Genomic DNA, 22,218 nt, shown 5'->3' with positions numbered 1-22,218 from the left:
GTCTAATGGACTATTAAATGTTTGCGTAGTTCTGTAGCCAATTGAAGACTACTTTGATGTTTTGATTTAATTCTCTACCTTTTTGATAACTTTTCTGTGAAATCTAATATGGATTATGGAGGAAACATGTGGCTAAATTTTGTCTCTAAAAATAATGGTAGAAACTAGATGTAAATGGGATGATTGACCTAGTTTGAATGCATAAAGATACTGCCCTTTCCCAATTTTTTCAGCCACATGATGCTCATCATTAAATTAAGCTGTAAATTTACTAGACAAGTCAACATTTTATCTGTTACTGTTGTTTTTTTAAGCTTTCTCCAACTTCCCCCTAGTTTCCCTTTCTAATTTCTGCTAATGTTTGGTTATTGTATATGCTTTTTGGTTACCCTCACATCACTCTAGGGATGCTCACTTCTTTCTAAGCTATAGGATGCAGTTTTAAAAAGACCAAAGAAATTAAGATTGGTTGCAGTGATATTTTGTGGCTATTGTGAATCTAATCTCTTGATGTTCCGTGACAGAAAAGAATCTAAAATCTTCACATGATGAAAGTCAACAAGTTTTTGTTACATGATAAAAAAATCTGTGCAAAAATTTGACAAGATGCCAAGGTGAATTAGTGAGTGATTCTGACAAGAACACGTCATTTTGAGTCGGGAAGGACTGCTATGCACCTTCAGTAGATACCCAAGTAGCTAAATAGGTTTATAAACTTTTTTGTCATGTTATTAAATTGTTCTCAGTGTAAAATATAACTAAATGTAAAATTTCTGAATTGGGAAATAATGAAATTGGAACCATGTCTGCAATTACTTACTTAAAAAGACTTGAATCGGCATGTGGTTCCATTTCAAAACTGGCAAACTTTATCAGTTTAAAATATTCTGATAGTTCTTCATGCCAGTTGAATGCATGGCATAAGAGGATCCTGCCAAAGCTCTTTTAGGCACTGACATTCTAAATGTGCCTTGATCTCTGTTTTTGCACAGCCACTATGAACTTGGCTGCAAGTTCTTTTACTCAGGTCTTCTAATTTCATAGTTGTGAAGGGTTCTAGCACAGGTGCAGGAGGTTCATATTGCTGCACATGATCTTGCAGCTTGTTTAGCAGTAAGTGGTTTTTTTTTATAGTATTGACTTTGTTCAGAACTGTGTGGCATTCACAGTGCTTGTCTGTCCACAAAGTCAAACCCAGGATTAGTTCATGTCTTGGGCTGTTGAGTCTCAGATCCTCATTTTCTATGTCTCTTAGCTCAGTGTTTAAACTGTGAGATATTAGATTGTTCTTTAAGATAGGCATATACTTCACTCCTGTTTAGAATATTATTGATATTCATGAACAAATGTAGGAATGACTGGCATCCACAGAATGAAAAAGTGTGACTAGACCAAATATTTTGCCCATGTGCCTGTTTACTCTTAGGTCTTGTCCCTATTTTTTGGTGGCTCAGTTTAGCATTTAGCTTCTCTACCTGTCAATTCTAGTGTGAAGTCAAGGAAATCAATGTAAATCCCCTGTGGTTTAAGTTAAACTATTTGACACAGGGCTGGTATAGAGGTGACAGTGTGGTCACCATCATTTAAGGTCACTGCTGGGCTGTGTCAAGTAAGAGCACTGTTTCCTGTAATCTGATGTTTATATGACCAGTTACCTTGCAGTTTCCTCCATGAATTGTTCATGCTAGCTTTCTGTTGAATAGTCACCAGTGTGCAGTCTGGACCCTTTTGTTCAATACCTAACTCTCTTTAAAATGGGGATCAAGGAAGCACTCTGGATGGGGACAGCACCTAATGCCACCCAAAAGGAAATGACAGGTGCAAACCAGTATCTTCACCCTGCCCTGCTCTAGATTTCATTGGTCTGACTCAGGCAGCTCCTACGGTGTATCCACAACCTAGAATCCCCTTTTATCTCAAATGGTCATCCATCCCATTCCACGTCAAACTTACTGCTTCTGGCTCTTCTCTCTTCTAGGCTGGCCAGGTGAAACCTTATTCTCTATTCCTGTCCTTCACTCCTAGCTGCTCTCTGGTCACTGGTGTTCTGCCAGAGCAGGTTCCACAAGGGCTCACCCCTACACGAAGTCTTGATCTCCTTACAACTAAGGGGAAACAGGCTGTTGTTGTCCCCTTTGCTCTAACAGAAACACATCCAGCCTTTGCAGAACACGTGTTTTGGACTCTAATCCTGAAGCTGGATTAAGAGAGGTCCACAGCTGGAGAGTTGATTTGAGTCATGGGTACAGATAAATGTCTGAATCGGGTGTGACTGATGGTTTCTGTCAGTTTCTGAAGCTCTAGAAGGTGGCAGTTAAGAATAATAAGACTACAGGACTATTAATAATAGTAATTACATAATTAATAATAGGACTATTCCATCCACATGGAGGTTTCCTCTTCGTCAGCTTAAGTGTGCATAAAAGCTAAGAAGAAAACAGTCTGCTCAAGAAGTAATGATCTCTCTTTATACCTAATGTTTTATAGCTTTTGTACTTTATTTTTGAGTGACATTTTATGTGATTTCTCTGTTTAATGTTCCGTAACTGAGAATCTGTTTAACAAAACTATTTGGCTGCAATCTAATTTCTTGTTTTAAGTATACTTTTGAAAATGGCAAACAGTTTTTAACAGCACATGTTTTTATGAGGAAGGCAGAAGATGGCATATAACAGAAATTACTGTTCTAACAGCCTGTTTTAACTGAACTACAGTGAACTTTAAAGGGTAAAAATGAGGGGCAGGAAATGCACCTTCTTTCAAACCTGAGAAAAAAGACCAATATACAAATATTGCCAATTAAATTTTTCATACTGTACCATGAAGTAGAGTGTGCTTTTATAGATAAGAAACTGAAAAGTCTTTGTACTGCTTTTATCTGTGTTTGAGTAGTGCAAATCCAGTTTTCTTTCAAGAGTTGGAGGATGTCTTTTGTGTCTTGTGTTTTGGGTTGTTTTTTTTTGGTTTTTTTTTTTTTTTTTTCATTCTGTGGTGACTTAATTTCCCAAATCAGAACACTAATTTGTTCACTTTCAGATGCCCTCTGTCAGGGGTTATAACACTGTTATATTTTAACTGTTAAGAATTATTCTAGTATTGACTTTCTTGTGCTTCTGTAATTTTTTCTTTTCTTTTTTCCTTTAATTTTTAATTTCAGCTGAGTTTTCAACATAAGATTGGTATCCTTTACTGCAAATCAGGCCAAAGCACAGAAGAAGAAATGTATAACAACGAGATGGCAGGACCAGCTTTTGAGGAGTTCCTTGATTTACTGGGCCAGAGAGTACGGCTAAAAGGATTCAGTAAATACAGGGCTCAGCTAGATAATAAAAGTAAGTTATGTTTCAAGCTATGGGAGGATGGGTAATTATCCAGATGATCTTCTGTAAATTGTGTTGTTTTTTCATGCTCTTGACTTTGGGTTTTGAATAATAAGATTATATGGTGAATGAGGAAGATGAAGCATATGGCAAGAGCATGTGTCAAACCTTTTCTGAAAGGTCACTTACTTTTTCTGTGGCATTAGTAGAACTGGAAATCAAAACAATTTATTTGATTAGTTTTCATTTAGTTAAAACCATACTACATACCACATGAGTAATATTTCCCCAGGTACACTTTAATGTCTTATTCTTTCAAAGGCAATAAAAATATATGTAATTCAAAATAGGGAGTAATTTCCCTTATTTCAGCTAAGCACACATGCTTACTTTTACCCAACACACACAGGCAGTCAAGTTTCCTGGTTTCTCACACATGCACAGTAAGCATGTCATCATTTGTCAGCTGATAATTATTAATCTACCTCAGCTCTGTGTTGGTACTGCCATTTCCCCGGGTCTTTCAGCTTCCCTAAGTGCAGTAGTATAAAACATTAATTGTAGAAATGGGTTGGATTTTGTAGCAAAATAAGAACTGAACTATTGCTGATAATAAAAAAAACAATGATATATTAATACAGTTCCTTATTAGCACTGTTTTCAGTGCTCTTAAATTTAACTTAAATTCATTCTTATTTCTATGATGTTTCAGCAGGATTTTGACAGCTGATCATATGAGCTATGATCTAAAGCTATCTATTTATTCATCTACTTCATTCTACTAGATATTTATAGTGTCAACCTAGAATAAGCACCGCATTTATTTCCAATAGCGTTACTGCCTTTTTCCTTAAATCCATGTGTTTTCCTTTAATAATTCAAGCTTCTTAGAGACTATTACATCCTATTTCAGTACAGAATAATAAAAACATAATTTTGCAAATTAATTTTTAGAAATACAAATTAACATGTTGTGGATGTCAGACTTCTGGAATTAATTGATAAATAGAGATGAAAAATTGAAAGGAATAAGGGGTGTTTGGGTTTTCCTTTTTTTTTCCCCCCAATCAGAGCATGTCTGGATGTCACCTAGTAAGTTGTACATATGAAAATAAGTGATGGTCTGTCAGCAAATTCAGTTTCTGTATTTGCTGTGCTTCAGTATGAACTCACATTGCTGATCAGCATTGTGTATGTATCAGTCAGTAACATGATTTTAATGTTTTACAAGTCTGTGTGCCATTAACTATATTGTCCTGTCATAGTGTGTTCTCATAGTTTGCAACAGGCAGAATTGAATTAAGAAATCAAAAAGATACAGTCTTTAGTATTATATTAAATGTAAAGTACTGGCTTAAGTATCACATATACTTGTTTTAAAATACATATATAAATATACTGTGTGTCATATTTAGACTTAGATAATACATTGTTCTGACTGCCTGCAGGTTCAGAGAAGTATACTAACTTAGTCTCTGGGAGCTATATTTTTGGTAGACACAATGTTTCGGTAATAAATCTTGCTTAGTTCTTGTAGGAGTAAAATTTATTAAGTTTTTACATCCTCAAATGCCTGACTAGCTGTGAGTTTTTTCTCTAAAATTTCTCTTTTTAAAATTTGTTCATTTTTAAAAATTGTTCATTTAATATTTGGATAAGTAATTGGTCCATTTCTTATGTAACAGAGAAAGTAGAATGTTGTGAGGGGTTGGTTTCCCTGTCTGGCAAATAAGCTCTCACCTCTTGCGTGCTCACCCACCCTCCAGTTCATGAGTCGAGATTAAGAGAGTTCAATGAGTGAAGAAAGGAAAAATAAACTACCCCCAAACAAACCTTCCAAAACAAACAAAAAACTCCAAAACAAACAACAAAAAACGCCCCCAAACAACAAAGAACTGCAGCCCACTGCTACATCAGCCAGGCAACAACAGAGCTGATGCAAAGGCAGTCACTCGCCACCTGCCATTAGCCGACTGCTGCCCAGCCATTCTCTGAGCAGCAGCTACCATGAAAAATCTCTGCCTGCTCCCATTTTCCTGCAGAACATGTTCTGTAACAAGTTGTAGGGGATGGGATGGGATGTGTTTCTGGTCAATTGGATGGGCTGTCCTGGCTGTCCCCTCCCACAAGCACTTGCCGGGGTAGGATGCCGTGTGGGCACGGCGTGGCCGCAGCTACATCAGGGTGTTACCAGCACTGCTTTGATCACACAGAGAACACACAGCACCATATGGGCTGCTAGGAGGAATTTTAGCTGCATCCAAGCCAGACCCAATTCAAATGTGTAGAACATGTGGAATGTATTAACTGTGAACTCTTTCCTGCCCTTCTTCAGTGGCAGTTTTAGTGGCATCCAGTTCCAAACCCCAAGATAAAGAAGTAAGAAAATTAAATGGAATTTTACCAGATCAATACTATATATTTTGTTTTGTATGTGTTTTAAAAGGTATCAATCTACTAGAAATGAGAAAAAAAGTTTTACTATTGGAACATATTTTCTCTTTCTATCTCTTCAAAACTGCCTTTCTAAAATGCCATTGAAAGGTTATGATGGAATTAAATTTTCAGATTTAAGATTTTGAAATAGAAGAGTGCAATAAGGTTTCCTTTTTTAGCAACATTTAAGTAACAAACTTCAGTTGAAATGATGCTTTTTATTTCTTATGCAACTGTAATCTGTGTTTAGTAAATGAAGTTAATTTAATTATCTTACAGACATAACTGATGCACCCAGTTATTATATGAATGTACTTCTAATTGTATACTCACAAATATTTTTAGATTTAGGGCTAAATTTTTAGATTTAGGGCTAGATAAAGAAGTACATTTATATACTTTTAGATACTTCTAATTGGAGAACTAACATGGCTAATTCATTTCTTTTTGGAATATAGTTACTATTCAAAACAAATCAGAACTCCAAAACCTTAAACAGTGTGTTAAAGAGTGTGCTGGAGAATATTTATTGCTGTAGATAACATAAAATTATCTTAAAATAAGATAAATAAGTTAAAAAATAAGTGAACATGGAAAAAGAGAATAAAAATTGGTAATTATCTTGGCTTAACAGAGTGTTCAATAGAGTTAAACCTTAAACTTTTTTAAAAAAGTTGTACTTACTTAAATAGTCTCTACAAATTGAAGAAAAAGAATAAAAAGGATTAATTTACGACTACAGTGAAAAATGCATTTACTGTAAACATCACAAAATGCTAACTATTAAAAAACACTCTAAATAAAAGAAAATGCTAATTCATATAATATATGAAATTTATTTTAATCATTTTCAAATGTATATACGTATTATGCACATGCATAATTTCTTTTTAAATGTCTGATCTGCTACATGTGTTTTAATGCTAGATATGAAATAGAAAGTTCACTTTTGGTAAAGTATAGGTTTAGTCAATTGTCTTGATTAATGTTTAAATAATAAAAATACATGTTATATAAAACTACACTCAAGTAGCTATGTTTTTTGGTTTTTTTGTGATATGCAAATATATTTAAAATTAGGCTTTTTAGGTCTCAGAGACAGTAAACCCTTTGGCTTTTTTTTCTGCAGGACCCCTCTATGTCATAACACAAAAATAAAGATTAGATTTTTAACTGATGGAAACTGGTTTTCTTCAACTGTAAAAAATATCTAAGTTGCTTAAATAGATTTAAATCACAGCATGCAGAGTGGTATCCTAAAAAGTAGTACAAATGTTCTAATTTACTGACCATCTTGCGATTAAATTAATTTTCAGCTGATTCAACAGGAACTCATTCCCTCTATACTACCTATAAAGATTATGAATTAATGTTTCATGTATCAACAATGCTTCCATACATGCCCAGTAACAGGCAACAGGTATGTTTTTTGAGCTTTTCCTCGTAATTTTACATTGTGTTTGACATTGAGTGTTGGGATTTTGTAATAGTATTGGTTGAAAACTGAATTGTTTTAAAAGGAGCATGACTCAATTATATTTTTCTTGAAATATTGTAAGACATTAGAAATCTTGTAGGACTTTTTTTCTATATAATTCAGGAACTTATCCCATATACTCTATTTCATTATATTATTAAAAGGCAATATTGCCTCTGGTGAATGAGTTATTTTCAGTTTGGACTGAAGTCACATCTTATGTATGTTTTAAACATTGAATGGAATGAATCTTGAAAATAGTCTTACGGTTAAAATATGCATGTAGTAAAATTTTTAAAACTATTCCACTTAATCCTTGTATTACAGATCTTGAAATGTTTATTAATGTGTGGACTTATTAAGAATTTTAAACTCTCTCCTTCAAGGTGTCTGTGAAAGCAGAAAATCGCAGTGTATTTTTCTTATTTCTAGAGAATTCCCTTTGCTTATATAATAATTTAGAATGTCTTCAAAGCATTAAGGATGGCTAAAAACCAGCACAGCACCCAAAGTGTGCAGTGCACCAGTAAGGTTACTCTGTCTTGCCTGTGTAAGATATTCCTTGTGACGTAATTAAAACATACAAGCACATTTGGTATAATATATCAGTATTAATGCTTAAAAGAAAAGCACTAGAATTGCTCATAGATCAGACTGATGGTAGTTTGTAACTTTCTGTGCTACTACTCTGTGTTCTTCCAGGTATGCAGAAGTAGGTGTTGCTTTAATCATGTAGTTAGTTTTGGGATATTCTTGCCTTGCCATGCAAGCTGCAATCATGTCAGCCATTGTGGAAGGTTGTCATGAAATAAGGATGCTATCTTGCTTTGGTTTTCAGCAGCACACAAAAGATGCTTGCTGATTGATTGTTGAACCATATGGGAATTGTATCTTTCATGTCTGTCCTATCAATAGATCTTGTGTGAGCAGAAAGATGTGTCAAGGCAGCAAGAGAAAGATAAAGTAAAAGTACTGAAATTCTTCAGAAGGGATAAATAAAAATAGCAATGGAAGAAAGCATATCATGTTATGTGTTTAAGTGATCAGTGCATAGAGCTCTGAACAGTTTGAAAAGCTGGTTCAAATGAACAGTTAAGACATTACACTTAGTATTTAGATGTGGTTTAAAGAAACTAAAAATTAGGAATCAAAAGACAAACTTTTCACCATATGAATAACATGAAGTTTAGATGACTCACTTCCCAAAATGTGTGGCTTTCAGGAGACAGAATGTTCACCTACATCAGACACTCAAATGTGACATAGCTAGTAATCAAGGGATTGGATCTTCATCACTGATTTCAGATTGTTCTGCTTCTCTAAACTTCCAGTTGCATCTTATTACAAAACAGGATTAATTTAGTAACCAGGAGTTGTTGTGTCTGCAGTCAGTCTAACAGTCTTTGACTGGAAATACATGTAAATAGGGAAAACTGTACCCTATTAAGACGATATAGTACACTGAATGAGCTTGCCTTAAAAGAATAAAATTAATATTTTTGTAGCAAATCACAGGCACTGACAGTAAAATATGGCCTTACTTGGAGTTTATTACTTCTGTTGTCTTTCATGAATTTTCCTTGTTCGTGAGAACAGGATATCCTCTTGCCATGATCCACTTACTTCCATTAGTTTTTTGCTGTTTGTCTGTCAGCTTCACTGCTGTGTTGCTCAGCCACCCCCTTTTACTGTCCTTTTACTGTCCTTTCACTTCTTCCTGTGCCTTCTTTTCATTCTTTTAATTTCCTTATGTGTCTTTTATAGTCAGGTGCTGATTCTCGTGCACAGCAAAATCTTTCAATTTTAACTCCATGGTTTTCCCTAGCAACAAGCACTCCTTTCCACAGTGTTTTAGTAAGCTCTCATTATTGTCCCTCTAAAAGGTTCAATATTTAGCAGAAGCACTATGTTGTTATTCATGGCTTTCCTGGGATCAAAATAATGTGGCAGTTTTCCAAGTCCAAGCAGTATGCCACATTATTTTTCAGGTGATGAGATCTATCAGTGTTTGCACAGCATGTACACTGTCTTAATGAAATGTGACAAGTGCACCCAAATTACTAGAATTTAGCCAGCCTTAATGTGCAAAACAGATCTATAATAACTGTTTATTTTTTTTTTCTCTCTCACTGTTTAGTTCCAAAATACATAATGAAGTCTCTTCAGGGTTTGGCTCACTGCATACCCAAGTAAGGGGAAGTTAGAGACCACGGTAAATTTCCTGTTAGGTTACGTTAGGAATGAAGCCCCCCATTCAGGAGTGATTTTCTGCTAGCATATTATGTATGTACTGGCTGAGGTTGTTGCATCCTTTCCCTGTGTCCCTTGTTTGGTAATGACTGGGCAAGGTATTCAGTCACTCCTCAGTCTACGATGGTGACCTTCAGTGAGCAAGCACTGAGCATTGCTTGTGTTCCAAATACCTGTGAGCCGAAAATAGGCCGCACCAGAACTGTTTGTTGCTTCTTCCAGGATATAACTACGCCCTGCTTGGTCCCTGATCAGGACATCCCTCTAGTTTTAGAACCAGCAGGAGATCCAAAGAGCAAGGTAATTTTTATTTTGGCTGCAACATAGGCTGGGAACTTTCAAGTCAGCTGCTCCTTCCCTAGGATGGAGAAGACAACCAGCCCTGGTGTGGCCAGTTCCTTTTCCTTTACTGGCCTTTTCTTCAAAGCAGTTCAAGGCTTTCCCCTTTAAACTTTACCTTTGCAATGTCCCTTTCCAAATCATTCCCTTGCAAGTTTCCCATTCACACATTTGCAGTCTGCTTGTGTACACGTGGTCAGACCTGATTGATATAAATCTGCTCAAATAATCAGTTTTCACCTGTTTTTTTATGAAAACATAAAAATTAAACAGATATGCAGTAATGAAATAAGCTTGTTGCATTTAACCTACTGTTAAAATAGTTGGGTCACACCTGTGGTTATACCAAACTCAGTTGATCAGATCTGTTGAAAGAGCTTTTGCCACTCATTTCTAGTTTTGGTACTGACTAAGAACACAAATTGAAAATAAAACTTTTGAAACCACTTATTTTAGAAATGCACTAAAATAAGTTTGGAGTTTTTCTTATTTGACTCTTAACACTTCATCATTTTATTGAATAAAGAGTATATCTCACTACTATTTCAACAAGCATTCCTTGTTGTTTTGCAGTTTGACAAAGCAATCCTACAGAAGTGAGTAGATTTTTAAGGCTGGGCACAAGCTGTTAAAATGCTAAGTTTTAAGACAGATTTTTTCCTTCAGAGATGCATATCTGAAAATTAAGAATTGAGTCACTGAAATCTGAGAATTAATATAGTATCTATCATTTGGTGCAAATAATTTTAATCGAATAGATTCTGCTTTTCTAACATATTTTCCTGACTGGACTCACCTTTGTGTGTCTTGTATTCTTACGTAACACGTCACTGATTTCCTTTTGGCTACCTATCATGCTTGATTAGGTTTATTTTCAAGTTCTAACATGACAATGATGCCTCCTTAGTGCAAGTAATTCTCTGTAATCTCTGCACCCAGTTGAGAGTTCCTATTGTGCTCAACATTTGCATGAGATTCTTTAGAATATGTTAGAAAGGCAGATTAAAAAAAATAATTGTAACATTCAAAAAACCCCAAACCTGAGCAGACCTCAAAATGGGAGAGGAAGGGGAAACTGAGAACCTGAAAAGAACACCTAAACATACTAGGAGGTAAAAGTTGGGAGAAAAATCTAGGTTATAGAATGGAAATTAGAAAAGGGTTTCTTTTAGATCATTTTGCTGAGTTCCGGTTTCCTTCAATTCCTTTTTCATTTTCAGTATGCTATCCTTATCTCACATTTCCCAGAGAGGTATGTGTTCCCTCCTTCTTTTCCATTCAGTACTTTATTCTTTTCCTGTTCCTTTATCCTATCCAGAGCACTTCTTTCCATGTTCCAGATCACCCCAATTTAATTCTCCCCTCTTTAGAAATTCTTTGCATTATGATCCTCTGTGCACAGCCACAACTGTGCTTTGCCTTTTGCATTGTGTTGAAGTTGACTGACCACTGATGCATGACAACTATTTATAAGTGTTACACTGGTTTTATTTTAAATTGAAGAAGTCACTAAGATCTCTACAGTCTTGGTAAGGTTCTTAAAAATAACCTGTGTTCCTGTTTGTATTTTTATGCCTTGTAGAGGTTTCCACTCTTGAAAAATATCATAGGGATAAGATATGGGAACTGCCATACTTGTAAAAAGTCTTTGCTAGTAAAATTTCAAACATTTCTAAAACTTGCCTCCAATTAAGTGAATGCTGTTCTTGCTTATGCTACGTATGGTGGCAAGCAGAACCTCCTAAAGGGGTCTACAAAAGCAGAGTTTTCTTGAAAACCATGATTGTCTTGAAAAATAAATACACCTTTAAAGAAGATTGCATTCTCATTTTTACAATATACTCCATGTGAATGTATAGGCTTGAACCACTGTAGCAAGAACAAGTAATTGGGCACTTAGTGGTATGACAAGGGCAGAAATTAATCACCTCATACTTCGTAATTGGAAGTTTGCTTACAAATTTAACTGAGTTGTAAATTCCAACCTGTGAGATAGTAATAACTTCTAAACATTAACTTGTGCTGCCCTACTATGATCTAATTGTATGGCTCACTAGATGAGCAAATTAAAGTATACTTTACAGACTTAGTTCTGTGATTGGTTCCTTGTAGTGTGCTTCTGTAGGCAGCAGTTTGCCTACCTTAAATGCCTCAAATAACCAGTTATTTTCATTTTAGTCTCAAAAACCTGAAAACTTGACTGAGCCACATGACTTAACCAAATACTGTTTTCTGTTCCTATGTCTTTTTTCAAGTTTCATAAGTAGTCTTATTTCTTTATCTGTGTTTGGGATTCTGATTATGTTTAAAATAATACAGATATACTTAGTGCTTAAAAACTGTGGCTTTGGCCCTTCTGACTACCTTCAGAATATCATCCTTTATGTTATTTTAAGGACTGTAACAAAACATACTTTTGGGTTCCAGGCTTTAGCATGTGCAGCTTTGCTTTTTATTGCTGGTAGCTGAAATACTAACTTTTAGTGGAACTGGAAAAATGCAATAAAATACTCTTATTAGAAAGGTTCTGTTTTGTGAAATCACCTTGATAGAGACATTTTTACTTGCTCCAACGTTTTCAAGTAAATTTTTTCTTAAATCCTTTTTGGTTACACATGAGCCAAGGTACAGCTTTAAGTGTCTTTATGCTATTAGCTGACAATGCAAGATGTTTGGCAGACTTTGGGTGAATATTTTAAATGTACCTGCACCTGGTAGACTTTTTTTTTTAATTAGTTAATATACAGAATTTGAAAGTTACAGTATTCTTCCATGAGGAAAGGGAGCATCATTTTACTGTGTCATTTTGTTGGGTTTTTTGGGAAGAAAGAGTAGTAGCCCCTTATTAGTGGATATGTGTTGTAATTTTTACTAAATTTTTGCTTAGAATAATGATTTGGTATTTTAAAATAGTCCTTAAATATATTTTGATTATAAAAGCTACCAATTAAAAGAACAAATTTTTAATTAAATAGTTCCTAATAGCTGCTGTTTCTCTGTGAGTCTTGGTTCTGTTCCTCAAGTATACAGTTGTTAACATTTCTGATGGATGCTCATGATAATATATTTTTTTAATTAAATTAAATCATAATATTAAGGACACTATTTAATAGTATTGTGACATGAAAAGGAAAGTTTTATTGAAACATAGAAGCAATATTATATTTTAATATAATTAAAATAAATAATTAATAACTTGATAAATATTAATAAATTAATAAAGTATCAATATTTTTATAATTATTGCACTGTAAAGAGGGGGCAGATGTACAGTTTTCTGGATAGTGAGAAATGTCAAGTGATGCAACACTTTTTTATTACTGAAGTGATGCATTATTAAGAATAAGAGAAATACATTTTTCTCATTGAATAAAATATAAATGAGCAGAAACTATGGAGAACTAGGTGGGGATGTGGGAAAATTCACTAGTATTCTTGTGAACTTAGTCCAATTTCCTTTCCCTGTATTTTTGCAGTTCTGGTGTCCTTTACATGTTGTTATCCATGATGCAATAAAAGTTATTTCTGAAAAATTATACTGTGTTTGTATTGGTTTGACTTGTTTGTTTGCTTTTTTCCTAAGATGATGAATTTGTGATTTTTAAATTTATTTTTTTAATAACTACTTTTTTGATGCATGTTTCTTGTCTAGCTGCTAAGGAAGAGGCATATAGGAAATGACATAGTTACCATTGTCTTCCAAGAGCCAGGAGCACTTCCTTTTACTCCAAAAAATATTCGTTCCCACTTTCAACATGTATTTGTCATTGTCAAAGTGCATAATCCTTGCACTGAAAATGTGTGTTATAGGTGAGTAGAGCCTATTTAAGTTTAACAAACTATTTAAGTTTGCTACTAAGACTGCAATGCAACTGTGTTTTCTAGATGTTTTGTATTTCTTTTAGATATTATGTGCTCAATTTTAAAATTCTTTCTCTTCTTGTGAATTTGAATCCCCAGTGTCTCCCTTGAACACATCTAGTGTTAAGGAGCATAGTTTGTAGACTCAAAGGGGTGTGTGCAGAGCTCCATGTTGCTGACTTATGGCCACAAAACAGGGATAAAACAAATTAGTGAAAATCAGATCTGTAGACACACCAATAGAAATTAATTTAGAATGTGTATTGCACATTCTGTTTTGGGTTTGGTTTTATTTTGGTTTTTTTTTTTGTAAAGTGATTTAAAGTATTTCAGAAGGTCCTTTAACCTGTATGAATCCTGGAGTATGACAGTATGACACCAGGGTGAGTCATAGCCTTTCAGCACATGAACAAGGATTTTTGGAGAATGGAAAAAAATCATTAATTTTAGATGATTTTAACTCTCACATTTAAGTTACTGCATCATGAATTATAGCAAGGTAACCAAGGTGGAAACACATTTGTGAATTGATTGGTAATTATGCAAATAATGATAAAGACATGGAGCATAATTACACAGGTTTATTTATAAATGTTATCTATTCATTGTTTAGAATGAGATTAAATACATCATGAGGGTGGGTCATACTACTGTCTTTTAGCTGTCTATGAGAACTTAAAGTATCTTTTAGGACTTGATTTTATTTCAGTAACTGTTTTGTGTTGATTAATAGATGACATTTCCTAAGTTATATTTTTCTTACTATTAAACTCTATCATTCCAAATTTTACTGTATTTCAGTCAAACAAATAGTACTTGTATGTACTATGTACAGTATTTTAAATTTTTTTCAGTTGAAATATATTATGTATGCATCAATCAGAGGTGTATCAGTTAGGAAATATTCCTGTTTTTCTTTTTATATTTTGCTGCCAACTGTCTAGAACAAGAATTGTGTTTTCCAATTTTATGAGCATAGAGTAGGCAGTTTAAACAGGAGAATGCACCATTATAGTCACATTTGACACCAATATTTTTTCATCAAATTCACGCTCCATTGTAGAAGATGATTTGAGGATAAAAATTAATTCTGTCTCTATTTTTATATTTCATAGTTTTAAGATGATGCAACTGAGTGACAGCTAAAAATGACAGATTTACATAAAAATAATTTTAAAAAATACTTCTCTCTTTTCTTGCATTAATATTCATATGTTTTAGTAAGTTACTTCCATAATGTCCTTTGTATATTTAAAAGAAGAAATTCTAAAACAGACAACCCAATCAGTTTTCTTTGATGTGTCTGAAATGTCTGCAAATTGGCATGTCAAAGCTGTACTTAATTGTGTAAATGGATTGCAGAGATTACAGTTCTGCTTATTATCTGATTTTATTTTTTTTTGAGAATTAATAATTTTTTGTTGGGGTTTTTTTTTCTATTTCCAGTGTTGGTGTTTCACGATCAAAAGATGTTCCTTCATTTGGTCCACCCATTCCCAAAGGAGTGACTTTCCCCAAATCTGCAGTCTTTAGGGACTTCCTTTTAGCCAAAGTTATTAATGCTGAAAATGCAGCACATAAGTCAGAAAAATTTCGAGCCATGGCCACAAGGACACGTCAAGAATACTTGAAAGATCTGGCAGAAAACTTTGTTACCACAGCTACAGTGGATACTTCAGCCAAGTTCAGCTTTATTACTTTGGGGGCAAAAAAGAAGGAAAAAGTGAAGCCAAGGAAAGATGCACATCTATTCAGCGTTGGAGCAATTATGTGGAATGTGATTGCTCGAGATTTTGGCCAGTCTGCTGACATTGAATGTCTTCTCGGAATCTCCAATGAGTTTATCATGTTGATTGAAAAGGAATCAAAAAACGTTGTGTTTAACTGCTCCTGCAGAGATGTTATTGGATGGACATCTGGATTAATGAGCATCAAAATATTTTATGAAAGAGGAGAATGTATTCTTCTGTCTGCAGCAGATAATTGTACTGAAGACATCAGAGAAATTGTTCAGCGACTTGAAGTAAGTACAGTTTCAGAACTGGAGTTCCAGGTTTTTTTATGAACAGTTATTTGTCTACATCTCCTTTGAGATATATTTTAAAATGGTCTTTATTTATAGTTCAGGAGTGTTTTTGGTCTTCAGAGAGCATTACAAATGGTAATCTCCACAAGAGCATGTGAGATAAATGTTATCAACCTGTTTTTCAGGGGTAAGGTTTCAGATACTATTAATCTGATTACTTGCTCAAGGCCGTGGATGGTTCCAGTGTTGAAATCAGGACTGAAAAGCTTTTGCCACCTCTTGCTGTAGCCTTTTCTCAAATCATGCCCTTGTAGAAATATCATTAATTAAAAAATATATGGAATCTTAATGTGTAAAATATACTTAAGACTTTTTTTAATAATCCCTGAGAATATTAGCAGAAAATTTTATGTAAGTAGTTCTGCTGATTTGTTCCTCTGTACTGAGAAAGTGCAGGAAGTAAAGAAATGTGCACCAGCTAATGCCAGTTTTAACAGTTGACTGGATATCAAGTTTTTCAGACACTTGACTGTGTCAGTACTGCTGTTCTGTAACTATTTCAATCAGTCCAAATGAAATGACAGTAACTCCAAGGTGTAAAAGATGCTGATGCATCTAATGGTTGCACTTCACTCTTTGATCTTAATTTAAGTGATTTAGATGGTCTTAGGGCTTTCTTCTATTAAAAGGCTTGGCACTGAAAAGAAATCAGTTTGCTTACAGTTTTCACACTGGAACAGCTGGATTGCAGCTGATGATTTAGGGCTTCTCTAGTACTGTAGTCTCATTTAGCATGGCTCAATATCATGCATTAAATAATAGCAGTCTTGAAAAGTACAATTACTATTTCAAGAGTTGAATGTCTTTAAACACTTTTTGCCCACTATTATCCTTTTCAATTGAGGTCTTCAGTTTCACTTTTCTTAGACAGATATTTCCCTTCTAGAAAACAGTGCTCCCATTAGGTCTTGTTAACTATCAATATAAATTTCTTAACACAAATGAAAAACAAGATTTAAAGTTCTAGTGAAAACTTCTCCCGTCATCAGTGACAAATTTTTTTTTGCTATTTTTCACTTATTTGGTTTTCCAAAACTTGGAAATAATCCATGTTGCTGAAGACAGATCTTGAAGATTTGGTAATTAAAACCACAGAATGAAATGTTTATCTACAATTACTTTGCTATTTCCTCTTTATTATGGCGAGATTTGGGGTTAAATAATGACAAACTGGTTTTAAGCCTCAAATTTAGCATCAGTTATTACTAAGGTTACCTGAATATTAACTTCAAGTGTCTATTCCAGTGAACTCTGACTGCCTTTTCTTTCCCTGATAACTATCCAACTTTCATGCTAATTAAAAGAGTTAACTGTCATTACTTGTTTTAAAACATTTTTCGTGCCTGTTTCTTGCCTCATCTTTTTTCTCATTTTCCCCTGCTTCTTCCTCTCTTTTGAAAGCTGCATATTGATGTTATTTCTTGGTTGTTTTATAACACTGAATGCTTTCTACAGTCCTTGCATACATTTGGTACAGAACCATTAGAACCACTAAAAAATATTTAAAACTGATGCCACACTTTATGTGCATACCTAAAAACCTTTCAAGTGGCTCAGAACACAGCTAAGGTTAACAACCATATGTGCCATCAGATGCTCAACATGAAAGCTCAAACTGTGATGTAATATCAATCTTCAGTGACCAGATGATTACCCCTTTTTCAGTCATGAGTTAAAGCATTTGGTAAAACCACTGAGTAGAACATTGCAATTACTAAATGAGTTTGTTAAAGGAATAACTACACTTTACTGGCTGGATTTAAATCATTCAGGTAAAAAGGGCACCTGTCTGAATATCCAGATTAAAAAAAGGTGTAAAAAAGCTGGCTGAGACCATGATTTTAGTTTGAACTGAAACCATTGGTCCAGGACTGAAAAAAGAGCTGTGACTTGTTCTAAGTCTAGACGAATTTGTATTTGTGAGGGAGAGTATCTAGTTAAAGAAAGTAGAAAGAATAGCAAACTATAAATTACCTTGGAGGGTTGTGTTGGAAGGCAGGAAAAGAAGTGGTTTTGAGCTTTTGGATAGCAGAGAATGGCAGGATGATAAAAGATTAATTGAAAACACTGAATGGATCTATAGATGAGAATCTGAGTTGACAAAATTTCCCTAGTATCCTGTATATTAAAAAAACCCTCTTTACTTTCTTCATGGAGTTTAGGGGATCTCTCTCTTTTAACTTCATCTGTTTTAAGTGTATTCAGAAAAGCCAGCTCTTAGTTCATTTGTGGCCACCAGATCAGTGAAGCTGCAGCCAAGTCAGCAGAATGCCGTGTTTTGAAGTGGAACAGCGCTAGGTTTAATGTGACATTACTATGTAATAGGCAGTGTCACCTTTTAGGGAACATATACTTGGGAAGGACTAGATCTCTTGGAATATTTCCCATTGGGAATAGATGAGTATTAGGCAGGAACCTTTATCTTTCTTATCTTTTAACTTTTGAATATTTAACTTACTTGAAGAAGAGATTTTGAGTGCTCTGAGTTGGGGAAATCCATATACTTTGGCTGGTGCATTCATTTTGCAGTAGTCTGTAATTGTGACATAATGATAAAGAGTTGTCAGCCCCCAAAAAAGAATATTATGTAGCTTAATAAAGATAAAATTCTGTCCCTCAGCTGGGCTCCTGACTGTAGTAGCATGTTCTTTTTTTCACTGAATGAGTAAATGTGTATTTTAGAAACTTGTGAAGGAAGTGTGTAGCTCATGAAGAGCTGAAAATTTCCTTTTCATTTACCTAGTTCACAAATTATGAAAAATTTTTTTTTCTTATTGAAATTTAGTCATAAATGAGCTAGGTTAACAGTATGTTAAAGTTTCCAGTATGCTATATATACATGCTATGTAATTCTAACTATATAGTTCAACTCTGTATGCAGAGTTGTACTCTGTATTGTAAGCACAATAGAAAGTTCTATTTTTAAAGGAAAGTTTCTAACTACTCTAAAACGTCAGAACTGAAAAATGACAAAGGAAATAGTTGCTTTGTTTTTGTTATGAAAACTCAGAATCTGACATTGTAAACAAAGCCTCCAGAGTGCATTTTAGACATCTCAGTAATGACTTTCATATTTTAACTTTGAAACCTACATCTTCAGAAGTAACTGGAAAGATTATTAATCAAAATTTCCAGGCAACAGTTCTCAGAATATCTGATCCTTGCAATATCTTCAGTATTTCATGGTTCACTGAAGATTATCCCTTAATGAATGAGGCCTAATTGTATTTCTTTACCTCACAGGTTAAAAGCATGAGCATACACCAGATCAGCTAAGTTAAAATAACTCATGGTTATTTTATGTGCACAAGTTCAAATTTTTTCTGCTGAATGACAGATACCCATATAAAAATATTTTATAAAGAAAATAGTGCTTTAAAACTTACTAAGGTACCAAATCTCATGAGCTCCCATGCACCCCTGAATCAAGTTGGGATTTTTTGTTGTGGAAAGCACAATATAAACTAGTAAAGTAGCCTGCCTGGATTCTGGCTCATGCAGGCAGTGGGGAGAGCAAGAGTAACTTTTCCAAAATAGCCTCCTGAATTAAACTCAAGCCATAAAACAACCTTTGCAGAGATCTATCCCGCACAGCTGACAGTAAAGAACACTAGCCTCCCATCTATTTTTGTGATACACACTAAACCCAGCCATAAACAGCATGAGCACCTTTGTGGAACAAGGTAAGGTGTGCTGTGGAACTGCTCTTAATGTACCATGACCTTGGGAAGATCCCTGGGTCTGTATTGTAACATAAGCATCTCTAAAAGGCAGGTATTTGCCTTGGTGGAGCGTTTATGGGAGATCTTCGATACACACTACAAACAGAGGTCTTTGATAATGTTTCACAGTGGTTAAGTTTTTGTTCTGATTGAACTAATGAAGCTAAATGCATACTGGTTTTGTGACGCTGGCAAAAGGGAAGGCTGGGGTAACTCTCAAACTTCCTTGTAACGTGGGCTAGAATTTTGTTCTGAGTGTGGTGCAGTATCCCAGTTACAGGCTGTTGTATGATTGTGATTTACATGGCAAAACTGTTGAGAACTTCATAGAAATGAACCTGCTTGGCAAAATCTGAATTTGAAGGATTTTGGCTGCTCTGTATAATGAAGGTTACTTTTCATTGAATATGAAGGAAGTAATTTTTTTGTTTCTAAATTTCCCAGTGACATGGAAACTCTCCTCCCATTTTAGTGATATCCTCATCTGGAGATGATGATAGTTAGGAATCTGTCCATGAAGCAAAAGAAAATGAATATTTTCTTCATTGCTATTTCTCGAAGAAAACAAGCTGAGGCACTTCACTCAATTTGGCTCATGTTATATCTTAGGTTTAATACTGTTTAATGCTGATAAAAAATGCCTGCAAACCTGCAGTCAGCCAAAAAAGAATGAAGTAGTTGACAGGGCAGCATTTTTCTTGTTTTGTGGTTTGAAACTAAACCAGCTGTAAAGTTTTCAGTAAGATAAAAATGGCGTTGTGTTCATGTTGGGCAAGGGAGGAAAAGCTTGACGTGTGTCAGCTGCCTGCCCTGAAGATGTAAGATTTTTAGTGTAGCAAAATGTTTTGTTCATTTTGTTTAATGCAGAAATCTTCATTCAGAGATGAATGTTAAGATAATTTCATGTTAGTATATTGAAGATACTTAAGCCATACATGACTTTATAACGTTTGTGTGCCCTGACAATTGCGTATCAATCTGGTGCTTCCTCAGATAGTGACCAGAGGATGCGAAACCACGGAAATGACCCTGCGGAGAAACGGGCTGGGCCAGCTTGGATTCCACGTGAACTTTGAAGGGATAGTGGCAGACGTGGAGCCCTTTGGATTCGCATGGAAAGCAGGTCTCCGGCAAGGGAGCCGCCTGGTTGAGATCTGTAAGGTGGCTGTGGCAACTCTGACCCATGAGCAAATGATCGACCTTTTACGCACATCGGTGACAGTAAAAGTGGTGATTATTCAACCACACGAGGATGGAGCGCCCAGAAGGTAAGGAGCAGCAGTTCTCAGTGTAGCATTTGTATCTGTTGGGGTTTTTTTCCTCTATTGCTGCTTAAACCATGACTGTTTTATTGCTCAGTAAATGGATGTTGTCCGCCATGATGGGTGATAATATTGTTGATGGCGGTTAAAGCAATCTTTTCCCCAGCACCCATATTGACTTGTTATAGAATATAAAATGAGATCCTGCAAGAAATTTAATAGGAAATTTATTTTTATATGACTTTAAAAGGGTAGGAAGTAAACTTTAGTGTATTCTGACTGAGCTGTCCTGAAAGCTGATTGTTACTTCTTTTCGTCCATGGGAGAGTTTTATGTTTTAATGCTGAGTTAAAAAATGTAGAAACTTTTCCATGAAATTGCGCCTTGTTTATCTTTGAGATTTCTCCAAATCCTGACTACTGGAGGAGGTTTGTTTTTTTTGGTTTTTTTTATGTTGAAATTTAATGAAAATAGTGAATTGCTGGATTCTGCACATAAATGGTACCAAGTCTTAGAGTTCTACTCACTTTTTACAAATATCTAATTTCTTCACATTAAATGGTGAGTTACATCAGTGAGTTTATCATTTAAAGCAGAGAAATCTTATTGCAACGTGAAATACATGTTTATGCTTAGGAAAAGACTGTAATAACAATCATTACAGTGATTGTACAAGTGTTTTCAGGGACGAAATGCATTTTTCTTTCATCAGTGTTCCTTTTTGGGTGACAAAAGACATTTTTCTCCATTTTTTAATATCACGAGGCAGTGAAGTAGGAAAAAAATGAAACTTTGTAACAGTGTGACTTTATTTCTCCCACACCTTGTCTAGTCAGTGTTAATTTGGCTCATTCTAAATGAGAAGTGTACCAGAGTAAATTTAATTACTTCTCTTCTCCTACCAGGCCAACTTTAAATCTCTTGTTGATTTTTAATTCAAAAGAAAAAACATTAGATGTGTTGCTTTTGGCAAGACAACAAGCAATAAAATTTTACGTAGCATGCAGCACTGTGAAGTCGATGCCAACTGTATACAAATGCTGTTTAATTGGTGGCAATTCTCCAAGTAGTCATTGGCCTGATGTATGACACACAAGGGCTGTCCCCTGCCTCAACCTGCATCGTGATGCCTCCCTTTCTGAACAAAATGCCTGTGAATGTAGAATAGCACCGTTTTGCTTAGTTGGATAGAAATTTGCAATTAAGCCTCTCTTTGCTTAGCTTTGCTATTCTCACCATCTGCTTCTGGGTATGAATTTTCACTGACTTGTTTGGTATACATTTCCAAGCTGTTTACAGAATATGAGCCTAATGAGATGATCCCTTTATATTGAAGGTAAAAATGTGTATTTTATAGGCCCTGATAGAAAAATACATATTGTATGAGCTGTTTATATTGTATTTGATATAAATCTTTTTCTAGAGATAAAATGTCTAAATCCCAGATCAGTGTGATACATAGCAC

At 34.8% G+C, this 22,218-nt stretch overlaps 1 protein-coding gene across 3 annotated transcripts in view; it reads left to right on the top strand.

The window, feature by feature from the left end:
- The window catches only part of SIPA1L2 (signal induced proliferation associated 1 like 2), a 73,712-nt gene that overhangs the window by 11,224 nt on the left and 40,270 nt on the right, over positions 1 to 22,218 (top strand). For all 3 annotated transcript variants that reach the window (XM_015622174.2, XM_015622172.2, XM_015622173.1), the window contains exons 4-8: positions 3,158 to 3,332; positions 7,073 to 7,176; positions 13,475 to 13,632; positions 15,130 to 15,706; positions 20,485 to 20,759. In XM_015622174.2, the coding sequence (XP_015477660.1) occupies positions 3,158 to 3,332; positions 7,073 to 7,176; positions 13,475 to 13,632; positions 15,130 to 15,706; positions 20,485 to 20,759 (1,289 nt within the window). The remainder of the gene's footprint in view (positions 1 to 3,157; positions 3,333 to 7,072; positions 7,177 to 13,474; positions 13,633 to 15,129; positions 15,707 to 20,484; positions 20,760 to 22,218) is intronic.

Source organism: Parus major, chromosome 3 (genome assembly GCF_001522545.3).
Source record: "Parus major isolate Abel chromosome 3, Parus_major1.1, whole genome shotgun sequence".
NCBI lineage: Eukaryota > Metazoa > Chordata > Aves > Passeriformes > Paridae > Parus > Parus major.
This window is presented reverse-complemented; position numbering and strand designations above follow the sequence as displayed.